This window comes from Neoarius graeffei, chromosome 21, assembly GCF_027579695.1.
Source record: "Neoarius graeffei isolate fNeoGra1 chromosome 21, fNeoGra1.pri, whole genome shotgun sequence".
NCBI classification, from domain to species: domain Eukaryota; kingdom Metazoa; phylum Chordata; class Actinopteri; order Siluriformes; family Ariidae; genus Neoarius; species Neoarius graeffei.
Window position 1 is genome coordinate 1,376,667 of NC_083589.1, and position 20,937 is coordinate 1,397,603.

A 20,937-nucleotide genomic window follows, 5' to 3' on the forward strand; every position below is an offset into this window, starting at 1 on the left:
TCACAGGTTTATATTAATGATCTCGTTCTTCGACGTTGTTTCAATAGCAACAGCTCATTCAGAGGGACTTTTACAGTCGATGATAAGCAAATGAAAAATAATTCTTTTCTCCAGGGTCAGGAGATGTTTATTTAATATTTATGGAAGGAATCTCCAGTGTCAGTGCTTTGGAATAGTCAAAGGGAAAACTGAAACTTTTTCCCAGATGGCTGGAGGATGTTGCATTTCATGCATTACAGTTTTTATTAACTCCATGAGAAAGTGAGGGAACGACCGATTATAGCTGCTATAATGTAAAAGATAACAGGAACTTACTTGTTCTGCAGATGTTCCACAACATTGACTGTAACTTTAAGTGAAAAAAAGTATGACATGTTTTTTTTTTTTTTTTTACTGAATTCAAATTTAAATCTCTGGTACATTGTTGTGGTATAAGAGGAATAAAACACATCAGGACATATTTTTACAGGATAATAATCAACTTTAGTGTGGTGAGATTAACTCTGCTTCATCACTCCACCCTGTAATTGATTATCTAACAATAACAGTATGTCCTGTCATATTGTCATTAATTTCTTTCATGATTTCTGGATTGCTGTCTCCAGGACTTCTTGCCATGGGCCCCGGGTCAGCCAGATAACTGGGAGGATGATGAGCACTGCATACAAATCAACGGCATGGAGGACAATTATAGGGGAAAATTCAGTGATCTAAACTGCTCGAGCTACGAACCGTTCATCTGCCAGAAAGGTGAAGCCTGAGCTCGGTTCTGAGGTGGAAAGTTGTGCTCAGGTCATGTGTAAACATTATTTTATGATCAGAGCATCTCCATCAGTCAGAGGCGATGACCTTCGACCTTATAGTCTGCTTCTTTCTGCTGTAATCTTATCATTTTTTTCTATTTATACAAATTTATCTGTATTTAAATATTTAAGTCAAGAGTGGAAATATATTATGATTTACAGAACTTTCAGCTTTCTGGTAGAGTTTTATTCTATTATTAAATATCAATTTTATAATATTCAGATTAATGTCATGTTTTGATGTTTTCAGGAAAAAATGTTGGTCCTCCACCAGTTCCACCCACCGCCGTACCAGGTATCAGTTTCTCTCTCTCTCTCTCTTTCTCTCTCGTAATGATTTATTGTATAAAATATATAATAATCACAATAATATTGTAAACCAATAATGTGAAAGTTAAATAATAAAGGAGAATGCTTCAATGAAACTGTAACATTTACTAACTGTGTAAACATTATTTGATGATCAGAGCATCTCCATCAGTCAGAAGCGATGACCTTCGACCTTATAGTCAGCTTCTTTCTGCTATAATCCTCTTTTCAAAAGGATGAGATTCATTTATCTTTCTTTTTTAATTCAACAAAATTACCTGTATTTACAAATGCAAGTAAAGAGTATTAATTATATTAAATTTCATGAAATATATTTTGATCTGAGGCCTGTGATGACCTGGTGACGTGTCCAGGGTGAACCCCACCTCTTGCCCATAGTCAGCTGGGATAGGCTCCAGCCCGTGACCCTGTACAGGATAAGCGGCTACAGATAATGGACGGATATTTTGATTTGCATAATTTTCAGTTTCTGGTAGAGTTTTATTATCTTATTAAATATACGTTTTATAATATTCAGATTAATGTGATGTTTTGATGTATTCAGGTCAAAGTGTTGGTCCTCCACCAGTTCTACCCACCGCCGTACCAGGTATCAGTTTCTCTCTCTCTCTCTCTCTCTCTCTCTCTCTCTCTCTCACACACACACACACACACACACACACACACACACACACACACACTCTCTCTCTCTCTCCCTCTCTCTCTCTCTCTCTCACTCTCTCTCTCTCTCAGGCAGTGTGAGGTTGGTGAATGGTGGAAGTCTCTGTGCTGGGAGAGTGGAGGTTCTTCATGATGGTCAGTGGGGAACAGTGTGTGATGATGACTGGGATATGAGAGAAGCTGCAGTGGTGTGTAGAGAGCTGTGCTGTGGGGAGCCTGTAAATGTTCGGTATAAGGCTCACTTTGGACGAGGATCCGGACCAATCTGGATGGATGATGTGAACTGTAGAGGATCAGAGTCGACACTGAAGAACTGTACATCAGCAGGGTTGGGGAAAAATGACTGTAATCATGGTGAAGATGCTGGAGTCACCTGCTCAGGTAAATTGGTTTTAATATTAACATTTTAAAAATATGCTCAAAAATATATTTATTACCACAATCGATATTTAAGTTCTATTAAATAAATGTTGATCAAAATAGACTGCGCTGTCGGGGTCCGGTGTAAAGTCCACTTTGATGAACATGCCAGTGTGTTGGACGCAGCGTCACTGCAATCTGCTGTAAAATCAGCTTTAGAGGAATTACATACTGTATGATCATTTTACTACTACTGATAATAATAGAACTGGTTAAATAGTTGTACCATAAATAAAGAAATGGAAGGACTCTTAACTGCTGCACAAGATCAAGCATTCCGAACTAACAGCATCAAGAACAGAGTCGACAAGGAGAATGTGTCCCTGATGTGGAGAAAGAGAAAAGACAATTAGTCATCTAACATCAGAATGAAAGAAACTCCCGCTAAGAGAAAACAAAATGTGGAGACATGATAAGGTCGGACAAGTCATTCACTGGAAGCTCTGTCAGAAGTCCAGTGGTATAAGTGGTATGACCACACTCCGGAAGGGCTCATGGAAAATGATGAAGTGAAAATACTGTGGGACCTCAGGGTTCAAACAGGCCATCATCTTCAACATAACAGACCTGATATGGTCGTATTGGAGAAGGAGGAGAGAACGTGAAATGTAATCGACATAGCATGCCCCTTTGACACGCGAGTGTTGGAAAAGGAACATGAGAAAATTAAAAATATCAGGACCATAAAAGAGCGATTGGGAAGATCTGGAAGTGCAGGAGAGTAAATGTAGTACCAGTTGTTATTGGAGCACTTGGGAAAATCACTCAGAACTTCAAGGCATTGATAAACAAAATTGGACTGAATGACAGCACTGCGTTGCTTCAGAAAGCTCACTTGTTGGGAACAGCAAAGATTTTAAGAAAGTCACTCGACACCTAAGCATATAGGCTAAAGCTTGATGTCTAGATTACAAAAAACGCATTATCAGCTTACCATGTGAATTGCTGAAATAATAATAATAATAATAATAATAATAATAATAATATCTCAGGTGACCTCTGGTGGGATCACAACCCTGAGGGTAATAAGCTCTGCCTCAAACATTCACACTCTGCTTTTCTTTGATTTCGATGAAACAACAGAGAAATCTGATTATGTTTTGTGATTATTACATTACATTCTGCTCAGTGAGATTCTGTTCAGTTTCTTTGACAAATTGGAAGAAATTTTAAATTATATTTAAATCTCCACATCAGTATTCAGACCTGCGATGTAACAACTGATTTATTTTCAGGGTGGAGTTTATCTAAAACAGAGGCGTGTCTCAGTTGCGTGCGTTTCTGATCTTGAACTTAAACACGTGTTTCTTGCGTGATATCAGCCTGAGTGAGGAGCAGTGTTAACTCCAGCGCCACCATCTGACAGTTTGCTGGAACAACAACGCCACGCTGACATTTATATTCATGCTGTGAATTCACTCAAACACACGATGGAGCGTCATTCAAGGGCAATAATCAAGACATAAATATGATGGTATTAATTGATTAACAATATTCACACTTATAGTGCACAAAAAGGTTGTTTCACGTGGAGGCTGTTTGAGGAGACACATGTGAATAAGAAATATTGCTTATCTGGAGGAGTGAAGTCTTTATGGGCAAAATTCTAAATGAACTTAAAGTGTCTCTGTAAGGATATCAGACGAGCACTCGGTCAGATTATCCTTCACACCGTGATGATGTTTTCTGACCAGGAGAGCAGCTGGAATTAACACAGACATCATGTTTTATTCATTTGAAGAAATAAAAATTACAATCTAAAGCATGAAAAAATTGACTACAATAGAACATGATGTTCTGGATCAGGGCCTATTTTATAAGCTGGAGAACAACGAGTGTGGAAGCCATATAATTAAATTAATAGAACTATTCAGGCATCAAAATCTTATCAATATGATCGACTCAGTGCTCGCCATCTCATTCCTATATCATCATATTAGTCTTTTTATTTTTAAACTGTTTCTTGCTTTTATGTTCCATCGTGTTACATTTGACAGGACATGTAAAAAGTGCGATTTTCAGTCCCAGATATTTTGTGAATTTAATGATGAGTGTTAATAAAATGATGATATTAAATGTGAATAATATAAAGGAAGAACACATAAAACTGCCTGAAGCAGCTGTGTAACCCGACTCTGAATATGAGGAACTCTCCCTGCTGACATTCTGATGGGACTTCTGGACTTCACTGGTTCTGAATCTGGCCCACTGGGATTGTTGTGATTCTTCAACACTATTTCTGTCACTTTAATGTTCATTCTGACTTCATCACTTTAAATATCTGTGTGTCACTGTAGGAAATGATCCTGAGAACGATGATGACGCTGTTCCAGCTGATCAGAGGCCAGTTATAGTGACAGGTATGATAATAATGTGACAGTTTTGTAATCTCCATAATGAACACAGTCATAAATAACATCAAATTGTATTTACTGTCATTGATTTAATTAATTTTGACAGAGAAAATACCAGAGTCCTGTGATACTGCTGTTACCAATAGTACACAAGTATTATATCACAGAAAGAAAGAAAGAAAGAAAGAAAGAAAGAAAGAAAGAAAGAAAGAAAGAAAGAAAGAAAGAAGTTTCACTTTTCTATCTGTGGGTCTTTCTTTATTTTTTTTTGCATACTGACTCCATTCCTCTGTCCACCTCTCAGACGGTGTGAGGTTGGTGAATGGTGGAAGCCGCTGTGCTGGAAGACTGGAGGTTCTTCAGGATGGTCGGTGGGGAACAGTGTGTAGTTCTGCCTGGGATGTGAAAGATGCTGCAGTGGTGTGTAGAGAGCTGCGCTGTGGGGAGCCTGTAGATCTGCAGTATTGGGCTGATTTTGGACAAGGATCAGGACCAATCTGGATACACGATTTGTACTGCAGAGGATCAGAGTCAACACTGAACAACTGTAGCTCACAAGGGGAACATGCCTGTCGTCATGGTGATGATGCTGGAGTCGTCTGTTCAGGTAAACTGATGTATTTGAAAAAATAAATAAATAAATTGATAATATCAATACAATAATGGGAGTACACTTTATGTAAATCTAAAGCATTTTGCAACTCCAGTGTAATGATTTATTGATATTCTGACTGAAAATGTGTGTGCGCGTGTGAGAGAGAGAGAAGTTTTATTTGACGGTATGGTTCATATGGGGTCTCTCTCTCTCTCTCTCTCTCTCTCTCTCTCTCTCAGGCAGTGTGAGGTTGGTGAATGGTGGAAGTCGCTGTGCTGGGAGAGTGGAGGTTCTTCAGGATGGTCAGTGGGGAACAGTGTGTGGTGATGACTGGGATCTGGACGATGCTGCAGTGGTGTGTGGAGAGCTGGGCTGTGGGGGGCCTGGAGATGCACCACAAAACAGTGACTTTGGAGCGGGATCAGGACCAATCTGGCTGGTTGGAGTGCAGTGTAGAGGATCAGAGTCGACACTGAAGAACTGTAGATCAGATGGGAGGGGGGATTACTGTGGTCACGGTCGGGATGCTGGAGTCACCTGTTCAGGTAAACTGCTGTATTTAGGAAAAAATATAACAAAGAGTAAAATTATTGTTTTGATTGATTTGACTAAATTTTGCTCCTCCATTGGAGTGATTTATTGATATTCTGACTAAAAATGTTTGTGTGTGTGTGTGTGTGTGAGAGAGAGAGAGAGAGAGAGAGAGAGAGAGAGAGTGTGTTTGTGTGCGTGAGGGAGAGAGAGTGTGAGTGAGAGTGTGTGTTTGTGTGTGTGTGTGTGAGAGAGAGAGAGAGAGAGAGAGAGAAGTTTTATTTGATGGTCTAGTTTATGTGGATTTTCTCTCTCTCTCTCTCTCTCTCTCTCTCTCTCTCTCTCAGGCAGTGTGAGGTTGGTGAATGGTGGAAGTCGCTGTGCTGGGAGAGTGGAGGTTCTTCATGATGGTCAGTGGGGAACAGTGTGTCATAATAGCTGGGATATGAGAGAAGCTGCAGTGGTGTGTAGAGAGCTGCGCTGTGGGGAGCCTGTAAATGTTCGGTATTTCGCTCACTTTGGACGAGGATCCGGACCAATCTGGATGAATGATGTGACCTGTAGAGGATCAGAGTCGACACTGAAGAACTGTACATCAGCAGAGTTGGGCAAAAATAACTGTTATCATGGTGGAGATGCTGGAGTCACCTGCTCAGGTAAATTGGTTTTAATCTTAACTTTTAAAATATATGCTCAAAAATATATGTATTACCACAATCGATATTTAAGTTCTATTAAATAAATGTTGATCATAATAGACCGCGCTGTCGGGGTCCGGTGTAAAGTCCACTTTGATAAACATGACAGTCTGTTGGACGCAGCGTCACTGCAATCTGCTGTAAAATCAGCTTTCGAGGAATTACACACTGTATGATCATTTTACTACTACTGATAATAATAATAATAATAATAATAATAATAATAATAATGGGATATTAGAGGCAGATGACCTAACACACAGTGACGTGAGAAAGGCAATATCTAATGAGTAGTTGAGAAGGATATGTCAGAACTGAATGGTGGAAACGTGATGAAAGTGATCAATTTAAGGGCAGTTTCAGTGGGAAGGTCTGGTGCAGCAATTATCAGTTGGACCAAAGAAGAGCTCAGGAAATTGGACCAGAAAACGAGAAAGTTGTTCACCATTAACAGAACACTTCACCCACAGGGGGATGACGATAAACTTTATGTGAAATGATAAGTGGTGGATGAGGTTTATTAAGTGTCGAGGACTGTGTAAACATTGAAGTAGGTCATTTATACAAGTTTGTTGAAGCAACTATCGAAAGGTTACTTTGTTTTGTAGCAGATGAAAAAAATTTGGATGAGGGGGTGAGAAAGCAAAGTATAGCCGAAGAAAGAATGAGCAGATATAGAAACAAGACACTGCATGGACAATTTATGAAGGGACCGGAGGAAGTGAGAGATTAGGATTTGTGGAACTGGTTAAATAGACGTACCATAAAAAAAAGAAACGGAAGGACTCTTAACTGCTGCACAAGATCAAGCATTCCGAACCAACAGCATCAAGAACAGAGTGGACAAGGAGAATGTCTCCCTGATGTGGAGAAAGAGAAAAGACAATTAGTCATCTAACAGCAGAATGAAAGAAACTCACACAAACAGAAAACAAAATGTGGAGACAAGATAAGGTCGGACAAGTCATTCACTGCAAACTCTGTCAGAAGTCCAGTGGTATAAGTGGTATGACCACCCACCGGAAGGGCTCATGGAAAATGATGAAGTGAAAATACTGTGGGACCTCAGGGTTCAAACAGGCCATCATCTTCAACATAACAGACCTGATATGGTCGTATTGGAGAAGGAAGAGAGAACGTGAAATGTAATCGACATAGCATGCCCCTTTGACACGCGAGTGTTGGAAAAGGAACATGAGAAAATTAAAAAATATCAATACCTTAAAAGAGCGATTGGGAAGATCTGGAAGTGCAGGAGAGTAAATGCAGGACCAGTTGTTATTGGAGCACTTGGGAAAATCACTCAGAACTTCAAGGCATTGATCAACAAAAGTGGACTGAATGACAGCACTGCGTTGCTTCAGAAAGCTCACTTGTTGGGAACAGCAATGATTTTAAGAAAGTCACTCGACACCTAAGGATATAGGCTAAAGCTCGATGTCTAGATTACAAAAAACGCATTATCAGCTTACCATGTGAATTGCTGAAATAATAATAATAATAATAATAATAATAATAATAATAATAATAATAATAATATCTCAGGTGACCTCTGGTGGGATCACAACCCTGAGGGTAATAAGCTCTGCCTCAAACATTCACACTCTGCTTTTCTTTGATTTCGATGAAACAACAGAGAACTCTGATTATGTTTTGTGATTATTACATTACATTCTGCTCAGTGAGATTCTGTTCAGTTTCTTTGACAAATTGGAAGACATTTTAAATTATATTTAAATCTCCACATCAGTATTCAGACCTGCGATGTAACAACTGATTTATTTTCAGGGTGGAGTTTATCTAAAACAGAGGCGTGTCTCAGTTGCGTGCGTTTCTGATGTTGAACTTAAACACGTGTTTCTTGCGTGATATCAGCCTGAGTGAGGAGCAGTGTTAACTCCAGCGCCACCATCTGACAGTTTGCTGGAACAACAATGCCACGCTGACATTTATATTCATGCTGTAAATTCACTCAAACACACGATGGAGCGTCATTCAAGGGCAATATTCAAGACATAAATATGATGGTATTAATTGATTAACAATATTCACACTTATAGTGCACAAAAAGGTTGTTTCACATGGAGGATGTTGGAGGAGACACATGTGAATAAGAAATATTGCTTATCTGGAGGAGTGAAGTCTTTATGGGCAAAATTCTAAATGAACTTAAAGTGTCTCTGTAAGTGTATCAGACGAGCGCTCGGTCAGATTATCCTTCACACCGTGATGATGTTTTCTGACCAGGAGAGCAGATGGAATTAACACAGACATCATGTTTTATTCATTTGAAGAAATAAAAATTACAATCTAAAGCATGAAAAAATTGACTACAATAGAACATGATGTTCTGGATCAGGGCCTATTTTATAAGCTGGAGAACAACGAGTGTGGAAGCCATATAATTAAATTAATAGAACGATTCAGGCATCAAAATCTTATCAATATGATCGACTCACTGCTCGCCATCTCATTCCTATATCATCATATTAGTCTTTTTATTTTTAAACTGTTTCTTACTTTTATGTTCCATCTTGTTACATTTGACAGGAAATGTAAAAAGTGCGATTTTCAGTCCCAGATATTTTGTGAATTTAATGATGAGTGTTAATAAAATGATGATATTAAATTTGAATAATATAAAGGAAGAAAACATACCGGTAAAACTGCCTGAAGCAGCTGTGTAACCCGACTCTGAATATGAGGAACTCTCCCTGCTGACATTCTGATGGGACTTTTGGACTTCACTGGTTCTGAATCTGGCCCACTGGGATTGTTGTGACTCTTCAACACTATTTCTGTCACTGTAATGTTCATTCTGACTTCATCACTTTAAATATCTGTGTGTCACTGTAGGAAATGATCCTGAGAACGATGATGACGCTGTTCCAGCTGATCAGAGGACAGTTATAGTGACAGGTATGATAATAATGTGACAGTTTTGTAATCTCCATAATGAACACAGTCATAAATAACATCAAATTGTATTTACTGTCATTGATTTAATTAATTTTGACAGAGAAAATACCAGAGTCCTGTGATACTGCTGTTACCAATAGTACACAAGCATTATATCACAGAAAGAAAGAAAGAAAGAAAGAAAGAAAGAAAGAAAGAAAGAAAGAAAGAAAGAAAGAAAGAAGTTTCACTTTTCTATCTGTGGGTCTTTCTTTATTTTTTTTGCATACTGACTCCATTGGTCTGTCCACCTCTCAGACGGTGTGAGGTTGGTGAATGGTGAAAGTCGCTGTGCTGGGAGAGTGGAGGTTCTTCAGGATGGTCGGTGGGGAACAGTGTGTGGTTCTGCTTGGGATGTGAAAGATGCTGCAGTGGTGTGTAGAGAGCTGCGCTGTGGGGAGCCTGTAGATCTGCGGTATTGGGCTGATTTTGGACAAGGATCAGGACCAATCTGGATACACGATTTGTACTGCAAAGGATCAGAGTCAACACTGAACAACTGTAGCTCACAAGGGGAACATGCCTGTCGTCATGGTGATGATGCTGGAGTCGTCTGTTCAGGTAAACTGATGTATTTGAAAAAAATAAATAAATAAATTGATAATATCAATACAATAATGTGAGTACATTTTATGTAAATCTAAAGCATTTTGCAACTCCAGTGTAATGATTTATTGATATTCTGACTGAAAATGTGTGTGCGCGTGTGAGAGAGAGAGAAGTTTTATTTGACGGTATGGTTCATATGGGGTCTCTCTCTCAGGCAGTGTGAGGTTGGTGAATGGTGGAAGTCGCTGTGCTGGGAGAGTGGAGGTTCTTCAGGATGGTCAGTGGGGAACAGTGTGTGGTGTTGGCTGGGATCTGGACGATGCTGCAGTGGTGTGTGGAGAGCTGGGCTGTAGGGGGCCTGGAGATGCAACACAAAACAGTGACTTTGGAGCGGGATCAGGACCAATCTGGCTGGTTGGTGTGCAGTGTAGAGGATCAGAGTCGACACTGAAGAACTGTAGATCAGATGGGAGGGGGGATTACTGTGGTCACGGTCAGGATGCTGGAGTCACCTGTTCAGGTAAACTGCTGTATTTTGGAAAAAATATTACAAAGAGTAAAATTATTGTTTTGATTGATTTCACTAAATTTTCCTCCTCCACTGGAGTGATTTATTGATATTCTGACTAAAAATGTTTGTGTGTGTGTGTGTGTGAGATAGAGATAGAGAGGGAGAGAGTGTGTTTGTGTGCGTGAGGGAGAGAGAGAGGGAGAGAGAGAGTGTGTGTGTGTGTGTGTGTGTGTGTGTGTGTGTGTGTGTGTGTGTGTGTGTGAGAGAGTGTGTGTGTGTGTGTGTGTGTGTGTGTGTGTGTGTGTGTGTGTGTGAGAGAGAGAGAGAGAGAGAGAGAAGTTTTATTTGATGGTATAGTTTATGTGGATTCTCTCTCTCTCTCTCTCTCTCTCTCTCTCTCTCTCAGGCAGTGTGAGGTTGGTGAATGGTGGAAGTCGCTGTGCTGGGAGAGTGGAGGTTCTTCATGATGGTCAGTGGGGAACAGTGTGTCATAATAGCTGGGATATGAGAGAAGCTGCAGTGGTGTGTAGAGAGCTGCGCTGTGGGGAGCCTGTAAATGTTCGGTATTTCGCTCACTTTGGACGAGGATCCGGACCAATCTGGATGAATGATGTGACCTGTAGAGGATCAGAGTCGACACTGAAGAACTGTACATCAGCAGAGTTGGGCAAAATTAACTGTAATCATGGTGGAGATGCTGGAGTCACCTGCTCAGGTAAATTGGTTTTAATCTTAACTTTTAAAATATATGCTCAAAAATATATTTATTACCACAATTGATATTTAAGTTCTATTAAATAAATGTTGATCATAATAGACTGCGCTATCGGGGTCCGGTGTAAAGTCCACTTTGATGAACATGACAGTGTGTTGGACGCAGCGTCACTGAATCTGCTGTAAAATCAGCTTTAGAGGAATTACACACTGTATGATCATTTTACTACTACTGATAATAATAATAATAATAATAATAATAATAATAATAATAATAATAATAATGGGATATTAGAGGCAGATGACCTAACACACAGTGACGTGAGAAAGGCAATATCTAATGAGTTGTTGAGAAGGATATGTTAGAACTGAATGGTGGAAACGTGGTGAAAGTGATCAATTTAAGGGCAGTTTCAGTGGGAAGGTCTGGTGCAGCAATTATCAGTTGGACCAAAGAAGAGCTCAGGAAATTGGACCAGAAAACGAGAAAGTTGTTCACCATTAACAGAACACTTCACCCACAGGGGGATGACGATAGACTTTATGTGAAATGATAAGTGGTGGATGAGGTTTATTAAGTGTAGAGGACTGTGTAAACATTGAAGTAGGTCATTTATACAAGTTTGTTGAAGCAACTATCGAAAGGTTACTTTGTTTTGTAGCAGATGAAAAAAATTTGGATGAGGGGGTGAGAAAGCAAAGTATAGCCGAAGAAAGAATGAGCAGATATAGAAACAAGACACTGCATGGACAATTTATGAAGGGACCGGAGGAAGTGAGAGATTAGGATTTGTGGAACTGGTTAAATAGACGTACCATAAAAAAAGAAACGGAAGGACTCTTAACTGCTGCACAAGATCAAGCATTCCGAACTAACAGCATCAAGAACAGAGTGGACAAGGAGAATGTGTCCCTGATGTGGAGAAAGAGAAAAGACAATTAGTCATCTAACAGCAGAATGAAAGAAACTCACACAAACAGAAAACAAAATGTGGAGACAAGATAAGGTCGGACAAGTCATTCACTGGAAGCTCTGTCAGAAGTTCAGTGGTATAAGTGGTATGACCACACTCCAGAAGGGCTCATGGAAAATGATGAAGTGAAAATACTGTGGTACCTCAGGGTTCAAACAAGCCATCATCTTCAACATAACAGACCTGATATGGTCGTATTGGAGAAGGAGGAGAGAACGTGAAATGTAATCGACATAGCATGACCCTTTGACACGCGAGTGTTGGAAAAGGAACATGAGAAAATTAAAAATATCAAGACCTTAAAAGAGCGATTGGGAAGATATGGAAGTGCAGGAGAGTAAATGTAGTACCAGTTGTTATTGGAGCACTTGGGAAAATCACTCAGAACTTCAAGGCATTGATAAACAAAATTGGACTGAATGACGGGGCGGCACGGTGGTGTAGTGGTTAGCGCTGTCGCCTCACAGCAAGAAGGTCCTGGGTTCGAGCCCCGGGGCCGGCGAGGGCCTTTCTGTGTGGAGTTTGCATGTTCTCCCCGTGTCCGCGTGGGTTTCCTCCGGGTGCTCCGGTTTCCCCCACAGTCCAAAGACATGCAGGTTAGGTTAACTGGTGACTCTAAATTGAGCGTAGGTGTGAATGTGAGTGTGAATGGTTGTCTGTGTCTATGTGTCAGCCCTGTGATGACCTCGCGACTTGTCCAGGGTGTACCCCGCCTTTCGCCCGTAGTCAGCTGGGATAGGCTCCAGCTTGCCTGCGACCCTGTAGAAGGATAAAGCGGCTAGAGATAATGTGATGTGTGATGTGTGTGGACTGAATGACAGCACTGCGTTGCTTCAGAAAGCTCACTTGTTGGGAACAGCAAAGATTTTAAGAAAGTCACTCGACACCTAAGGATATAGGCTAAAGCTCGATGTCTAGATTACAAAAACCGCATCATCAGTTTACCATGTGAATTGCTGAAATAATAATAATAATAATAATAATAAAAATAATAATAATAATATCTCAGGTGACCTCTGATGGGATCACAACCCTGAGGGTAATAAGCTCTGCCTTAAACATTCACACTCTGCTTTTCTTTGATTTCGATGAAACAACAGAGAACTCTGATTATGTTTTGTGATTATTACATTACATTCTGCTCAGTGAGATTCTGTTCAGTTTCTTTGACAAATTGGAAGAAACTTTAAATTATATTTAAATCTCCACATCAGTATTCAGACCTGCGATGTAACAACTGTCTTATTTTCAGGGCGGAGTTTATCTAAAACAGAGGCGTGTCTCAGTTGCGTGCATTTCTGATCTTGAACTTAAACACGTGTTTCTTGCATGATATCAGCCTGAGTGAGGAGCAGTGTTAACTCCAGCGCCACCATCTGACAGTTTGCTGGAACAACAATGCCACGCTGACATTTATATTCATGCTGTAAATTCACTCAAACACACGATGGAGCGTCATTCAAGGACAATATTCAAGACATAAATATGATGGTATTAATTGATTAACAATATTCACACTTATAGTGCACAAAAAGGTTGTTTCACATGGAGGATGTTTGAGGAGACACATGTGAATAAGAAATATTGCTTATCTGGAGGAGTGAAGGTTTTATGGGCAAAATTATAAATGAACTTAAAGTTTCTCTGTAAGTATATCAGACGAGCACTCGGTCAGATTATCCTTCACACCGTGATGATGTTTTCTGATCAGGAGAGCAGATGAAATTAACACAGACATCATGTTTTATTCATTTGAAGTAATAAAAATTACAATCTAAAGCATGAAAAAATTGACTACAATAGAACATGATGTTCTGGATCAGGGCCCATTTTATAAGCTGGAGAACAACGAGTGTGGAAGCCATATAATTAAATGAATAGAACGATTCAGGCATCAAAATCTTATCAATATGATCGACTCAGTGCTCGCCATCTCATTCCTATATCATCATATTAGTCTTTTCATTTTTAAGCTGTTTCTTGCTTTTATGTTCCATCGTGTTACATTTGACAGGAAATGTAAAAAGTCCGATTTTCAGTCGCAGATATTTTGTGAATTTAATGATGAGTGTTAATAAAATGATGATATTAAATGTTAATAATATCAAGGAAGAACACATAAAACTGCCTGAAGCAGCTGTGTTACCCGACTCTGAATATGAGGAACTCTCCCTGCTGACATTCTGATGGGACTTCTGGACTTCACTGGTTCTGAATCTGGCCCACTGGGATTGTTGTGACTCTTCAAACTATTTCTGTCACTTTAATGTTCATTCTGACTTCATCACTTTAAATATCTGTGTGTCACTGTAGGAAATGATCCTGAGAACGATGATGACGCTGTTCCAGCTGATCAGAGGACAGTTATAGTGACAGGTATGATAATAATGTGACAGTTTTGTAATCTCCATAATGAACACAGTCATAAATAACATCAAAGTGGAAAACTGTCATTGATTTAATTAATTTTGACAGAGAAAATACCAGAGTCCTGTGATACTGCTGTTACCAATAGTACATGAGGATCATATCACAGAGAAAGAAAGAAAGAAAGAAAGAAAGAAAGAAAAGTGAAACTTCTTTCTATCTGTGGGTCTTTCTCTTTTTTTTTTGCATACTGACTCCATTGTTCTGTCCACCTCTCAGATGGTGTGAGGTTGGTGAATGGTGAAAGTCGCTGTGCTGGGAGAGTGGAGGTTCTTCAGGATGGTCAGTGGGGAACAGTGTGTAGTTCTGCTTGGGATGTGAAAGATGCTGCAGTGGTGTGTAGAGAGCTGCGCTGTGGGGAGCCTGAAGCTCTGGGGTATTGGGCTGATTTTGGACGAGGATCAGGACCAATCTGGATACACGATTTGTACTGCAGAGGATCAGAGTCAACACTGAACAATTGTAGCTCACAAGGGGAACATGCCTGTTATCATGTGATTGATGCTGGAGTCGTCTGTTCAGGTAAACTGCTGTCTTTGAAAAAAAAATCATAATATCAATACAATAATGTGAATACTTTTTATGTAAATCTAAAGCATTTTGCAACTCCAGTGTAATGATTTGTTGATATTCTGAATGAAAATGTCTACAATATTTAAACAATGAAATCAAACCCAGGTCACATAAGGCCGAGACTCTCTGCTGGTCCTCACCGGTGCTCTGGGAGAGTGGAGGTGTTTCATGGAGGTTCCTGGTCCACAGTGTGTGATGCTGACTTTGACCAGCAGGATGCAGAGGTTGTGTGCAGAGAGCTGGGCTGTGGGATTCCTGTGGAGGTGCTGGGATCAGCTGCTTTTGGCCGAGGGGAGGGTCAGGTGTGGACAGAGGAGCTTCAGTGTAGAGGAACCGAATCTGAGATTTACTTCTGTCCAACATCATCTTCACTCAAACACTCAACCTGCTCCCATGACAACGATGTGGGATTAAAATGTTCTGGTTAAGTATCATGATTTAACTTCTGTTAAAATAGAGACCACAAACCTGTCAATCAAACTTTAAGATGCCTTTGTTAATTTTCCTCTTTCACCGAGCTCTCAGCTGTTTGTTCAGCTCACACAGGGGCGCGGCTGGTGAACGGACCGGACTCCTGTTCCGGTCGAGTGGAGCTCCAGTACCTCAGTGAGTGGGGCACAGTTTGTGCTGTAAGCTGGGATATGAGAGCTACAGATGTTCTCTGTGCACAGCTGGACTGTGGGAGTGCTGTGGCTGTGGTGGAGGTTGACTGGTTTGGGAACGGGAGTGGCCACATCTGGGCTGATGTGTTTGATTGTCAGGGGAATGAGACACACCTCTCACAATGTGGCGTCTCATCATGGAGTCGAGCTGCATGCTCTCATCAACACGATGCTGGAGTCATCTGTAATGGTGAGATATTAACATCACGTACACCACGTTAGTGAATAACGTCAGTGTTCATTAGAATATGTAAACCATGTTCTTCTGCTTCAGGATCATCCGTGGCGTTTCATGAGGGGCGAGTGCAGTTGTCTGGAGGGAGCGAGTGTCAGGGGGAGGTGGAGATTTATTTCAGGCAGGACTGGAGGAGAGTTCTCCTGGACTCGTGGAGTCTGTCTGAGGCGTCTGTGCTCTGCAGACAGCTGGGCTGTGGCTCTGTGCTGAACTACCGCTCCTCTCCATCCACCACTGAACACAAACACATGTGTGTAATGGGTTTCAGCTGCTCTGGGACTGAAGCTCATCTGGGGAACTGCAGCAGAGCACAAAATGTCAGCTGCAGCTCCGGGGAACAGCTGTACATCACCTGCTCAGGTAAGCAGCACAACACCGACCAATGAGCAGCGATTAACAACAGGAATAAATGTTTTATCATTCTAAAGTGTTCTATTAAATATACAGAATAATCGCATAGTCTACAAAGGGATATTAGTTTTATATACTTTATTAAATTAAATAAATCTTTAACTCAGACCCCAGGTCCATCAGGCTGGTTGGTTCTGGTGGAGACTGCGCAGGAAGGCTGGAGGTTTTCCACAGTGGCTCGTGGGGGACAGTGTGTGATGACTCGTGGGATATTGAGGATGCGCAGGTGGTGTGCAGACAGCTGCAGTGTGGAGAGGCCCTCAGTACCCACATACCAGCCTGGTTTGGTCCTGGAACTGGGTCCATATGGCTGAATGAGGTGGAGTGTGAGGGGAACGAGACGTCCCTGTGGAACTGCAGATTTCAGCGGTGTGAAGAGGGTGAATGTGGACACCAGGAGGACGTAGGAGTCGTGTGCTCAGGTACAGTGTGATGACTGAGATTAAACCTGTTAAATATGGACATGTCTGTGTTTCAAAACTCAGCTCCAAAGTTCCTGAAATTCAACATGAGAGTAAGGAGCTGTTTATAAATGTCATCCATATCTTTTTACAGAAACATAATATTACACATCTTTAACTGAGTCAATGAAACAGGATTTTTACAAATGAAGTCGAAGTCGTTCTTCTTCCAGCAGAGTTTAAAGAGATCCGACTCACGGAGGGCTGTGAGGGGAATCTGGAAGTGTTCTACAATGGAACCTGGGGTAATGTGTGTCACAATCAGATGGAGCAGGAGGTAGAAACAGCAGACATGGTGTGTCGAGAGCTGAACTGTGGAAGATGTGGCAGTCTGTCAAACACTGCAGCGAGAGTAAAATCTGCTCCGAACTGGCTGGATCATCTGAAGTGTAGGAAACATGACTCTAATCTGTGGCAGTGTCCATCTTCACCCTGGGGACAGAACCGCTGTGATAATGATAATGAGGTGGTTCATATTACCTGTACAGGTGGGTGGATTCAGACTTTTCTGCTTCTGTCCATTGCCATAAACTGCAGTGTTTCATTGTGAATACTGTATAATAATGTTGCTGAAATATAAAGTGTATTTGGTAAAAAATCCTGTGAAAAGTCTGAGGAAAGTCTGCTCTGAGAGATAAACCTGCATGTGAAACCTTTTCATTAATGCATGGATTTTATTCCTGCAGATGATGGAAAGTCTCTCCATCCACGAGAAAAGTGCTCTTCATTTCCCTCTCAGAAACATTGCTCAAGTAAGGATGGATAAGGAAAAGCTTTTTGGACTGTTCTTCATTTGCATTTGTTCGTGACAGAAGATATTTCCTCATGTGTTTATAAAATCATTTTCTGAGGGCCTGAATGGATTTCCTCATAGAACCATCCTGAGGGCATCAGTCTTCCTCACACTTCATGAAAATTCAACCAACAGAGATCAAATCAGGAAACAGAACCCAAAGCTGATCTTACTGCTTTCATTCAGCAGCAATTCATTCCTTTATTTATGAATAACACATCAAAGTAAACACCTGGATATGGAGTTGGTATGAGATTCTTTTTCAGAAGACCTCAGAAAGTGTTTTTGGTAAACGAGCCCATGTTGAGTGTAATATAAGGTTGTATTATCATTGTGTTGTAGTGAGCTGTGTGACTGGAGCTGTTCTTCAGCGTGGGTGTGTTTCCTCATGTGTGATGTGTGTGATGTAGAGCCCTGGTCTCTCAGGCTGAGGGGAGATAAGGGAAGCTGCTCTGGGAGGTTGGAGGTGTATCATAACGCTACGTGGGGCTTCATTTGTGATGATCAGTGGAACATCAGGAACGCGCAGGTGGTGTGCAGACAGCTGGGCTGTGGGTCGGCGCTGAGAGCTGAGAGGAATGTTCCTGGTCCTGGTGAAGGGACGATCTGGCTGAACAGAGTGAAGTGTCGAGGGGATGAGATTCACCTGTGGGACTGTCATCATTCCCTGAAGAACCACACTGGCTGCTCTCATGCTGGAGTCACCTGTGCAGGTCAGAGGGATGCACTAACTTTTCAGCTTTCTGTCTCTGCTCATTACACTTTTCTCCCAGTGTTAAGACTTGCTGACTTTTATTTATACAGTAATCTTCAATGTAATCTTGAAAGCTCAAATCTGAAATTCACTCATCAGCATCTCATAAACCTTTTTGAGTGAGAGTTTATTTTAATTGGAGAATATAAATGTTTTTTTTTTCTTTTTGTAAATACAGACATATCCACTGTGTCCACAGCGAGACCCACCACCACCACCACCACCACCACCACCACATCAGGTCTGTATATTTGTTCCACTACAATAATTGCTTCTGTTCAGTATTTTTCTAAATATTTATGATTACAGTGTCGTATCGAGATCCTCTTCTGTGTTTCTGATTTCAGTAAGAGCCACTCAAACTCCTCCATCAGCTGGAGCTCCATCCAGCCCTCCACTGGTTCTCTTTGTGTTGGGAACGCTGCTCTTCCTGGCCTTAGTGCTTCTGCTGCTCCTGTTTTACCAGAACAGAGCGCTCAGGAGAGGTACGACACATTCACACATTTTCTTTTCTCTACAACACCAACTCTATTATTGGATTATATTATTTACAATCTCACACTTTATTCAAAATTGGTATTCAGAATTATTCACAAATACAAACTCATTATTATTATTATTATTATTATTATTATTCTCCACTCCCAGATGTCTCTAAGACGAGGCGTAAGACTCAGCCTGAGGCAGTCTATGAGGAGATCAACCACAGATCCATCACTAGAAGAATCAGGAGCTCCACTCAAAGAGGTGAGTGAGATGTGAACTGATCTCCATCACACTGAGGGCCCGGTCCCACAACACCCATAACTATAACTCTACCTATAACTCCAACTCTGACTCTCCCTCTGCCTGAGTTTAGTTCCAGGCTGGAGCAGAAACACCACAACTATAATCCCCACTATAATATTGCTTGGTCCTGACCCTCAGGGAAATAAATATTCATGATTGTTGGTTTAAACAATGAGCTGATTGGTCAGATGTTTGATGGGATCAGGTCCAGGCCTGGAAACATCACTCCAGAAGCAGCGATACGGATAAACCCAGGCCTGGGCTACAGGGATCCATATCGCTCTGGTGTGAGCACCGACCACATACACTGCAGGGGACCCAGTTATTTAGAGTTAGAGTTATTGTGGGAGCGGGCCTTCAAACAATATTTTCCCCCAAATCCAGTGAGAGTTATTTCTTTACAACAAATTAATAAAAATCAATAAAAATAAGTGTGTGAGAGGCAGGGCCACATTAACCCTTGCCGAGGCCCTGGGCAGACACCCCCCCGAGCCCTCACCCCCGCCTGTTGTCAACTGCGCTCAGCAAATTCACCCCCTCAGACGTGCCTGTCTAACTAGACATAGAAACTTAAATAATGACAGTGGCACAAGTAGAAATACTATTGAACGATAAAACTTTATATCCATCAACACCTATTTAATCGAGAAAAAACAATGGTGAAATAGGCAATTGCATGGTGAAAAAATCCATCAGACATCACGGTAAACAAGTCTGGTTAACTAAAGTTTAGCCTCAAGAAGCCTTTGAATGAGTGAGTCAATGAACAACATGTCAGGAACATAACCGAGGCCTACAACAGTGTCTTTAGTCTTCAGAACAAGAACATTCATTTGGTATATAACGGTTTGTTTTCATTTTGGAATCCAGGCGACTTTTAACTTGTGAAAACAAAGAGCGATAACAAAGAAAGAAAAATATCTTGCTTCTCAGAAATAAATCTCAAGATGTTAGGCTATGTGAAACATTTCATCCTTTCACACACGTAATGTCCCAAACAGCAGCGGCACACAGCTTTACGCATTCAGTTTGACAGCCATGGGTCAACTTACAAGGGCACTTTCCTACTTTTCTGGAAAGCGAAGTCATTAATTAAATCATTGAGCTCAAGCTGGCGTAGCGTGTGAAGACATGGTGGACAGTGATCATATTGACAATGACGGGTGATTTATGCGACGGGACAAGGTGGGCTTCCTTACGGGTGGCGAAGTGCATTAAAAATGTTATCAATATGATCAAAACTTCTGAAAATATCGTTTCATATTTTCCGATCTCGCTACCTCCGAGGGCCCCTAGTGGCCGAGGCCCTGGGCAGCTGCCCATGAAGCCCATTAGGATAACATGTCCTTGGTTAGAGGAAGCGTGCAGTTGGAGTCCATGTGGTGTCGAGACAGAATTCTGCTGATAAACATCTATTAAAGCTTCTGATTTAGTGCAAGTGTGTGTGTGTGTGTGTGTGTGTGTGTGTGTGTGTGTGTGTGTGTGTGTGTGTGTGTGTGTGTGCACTTTCCTGCAACACCCCGCCCCCTCCTTAGCCCTGAACCCCCCTCTCTACCTGTGTGTGTGCATGCACTGTAACCCCCCCTCCCCCCCGTTTGTCTTCCTGTACAGGTGCATTACTCTCTCCCTCCCTGTGTGTGTGTGTGTGTGTGTGTGTGTGTGTGAGATTTACCAAAAATAAATAAAAATAAGTGTGTGAGAGGAAGTGTGCAGTTGGAGTCCATGTGGTGTCGAG

At 41.2% G+C, this 20,937-nt stretch overlaps 1 protein-coding gene across 1 annotated transcript; it reads left to right on the plus strand.

Moving 5' to 3' along the window:
- Positions 1-1,828: 1,828 nt before the first annotated feature.
- Positions 1,829-19,168, plus strand: LOC132869641 (deleted in malignant brain tumors 1 protein-like; the record flags this gene model as incomplete). Its single annotated transcript, XM_060902932.1, has 18 exons — positions 1,829-2,174; positions 4,872-5,174; positions 5,402-5,707; positions 6,041-6,349; positions 9,608-9,910; positions 10,113-10,418; positions 10,816-11,124; positions 14,744-15,046; positions 15,203-15,520; positions 15,635-15,949; positions 16,034-16,359; positions 16,503-16,827; positions 17,043-17,354; positions 17,553-17,618; positions 18,070-18,372; positions 18,592-18,654; positions 18,761-18,898; positions 19,062-19,168. Coding segments are annotated over 18 exons (4,758 nt in total), but the record flags the coding sequence as incomplete, so codon positions are not given.
- Positions 19,169-20,937: the final 1,769 nt, after the last annotated feature.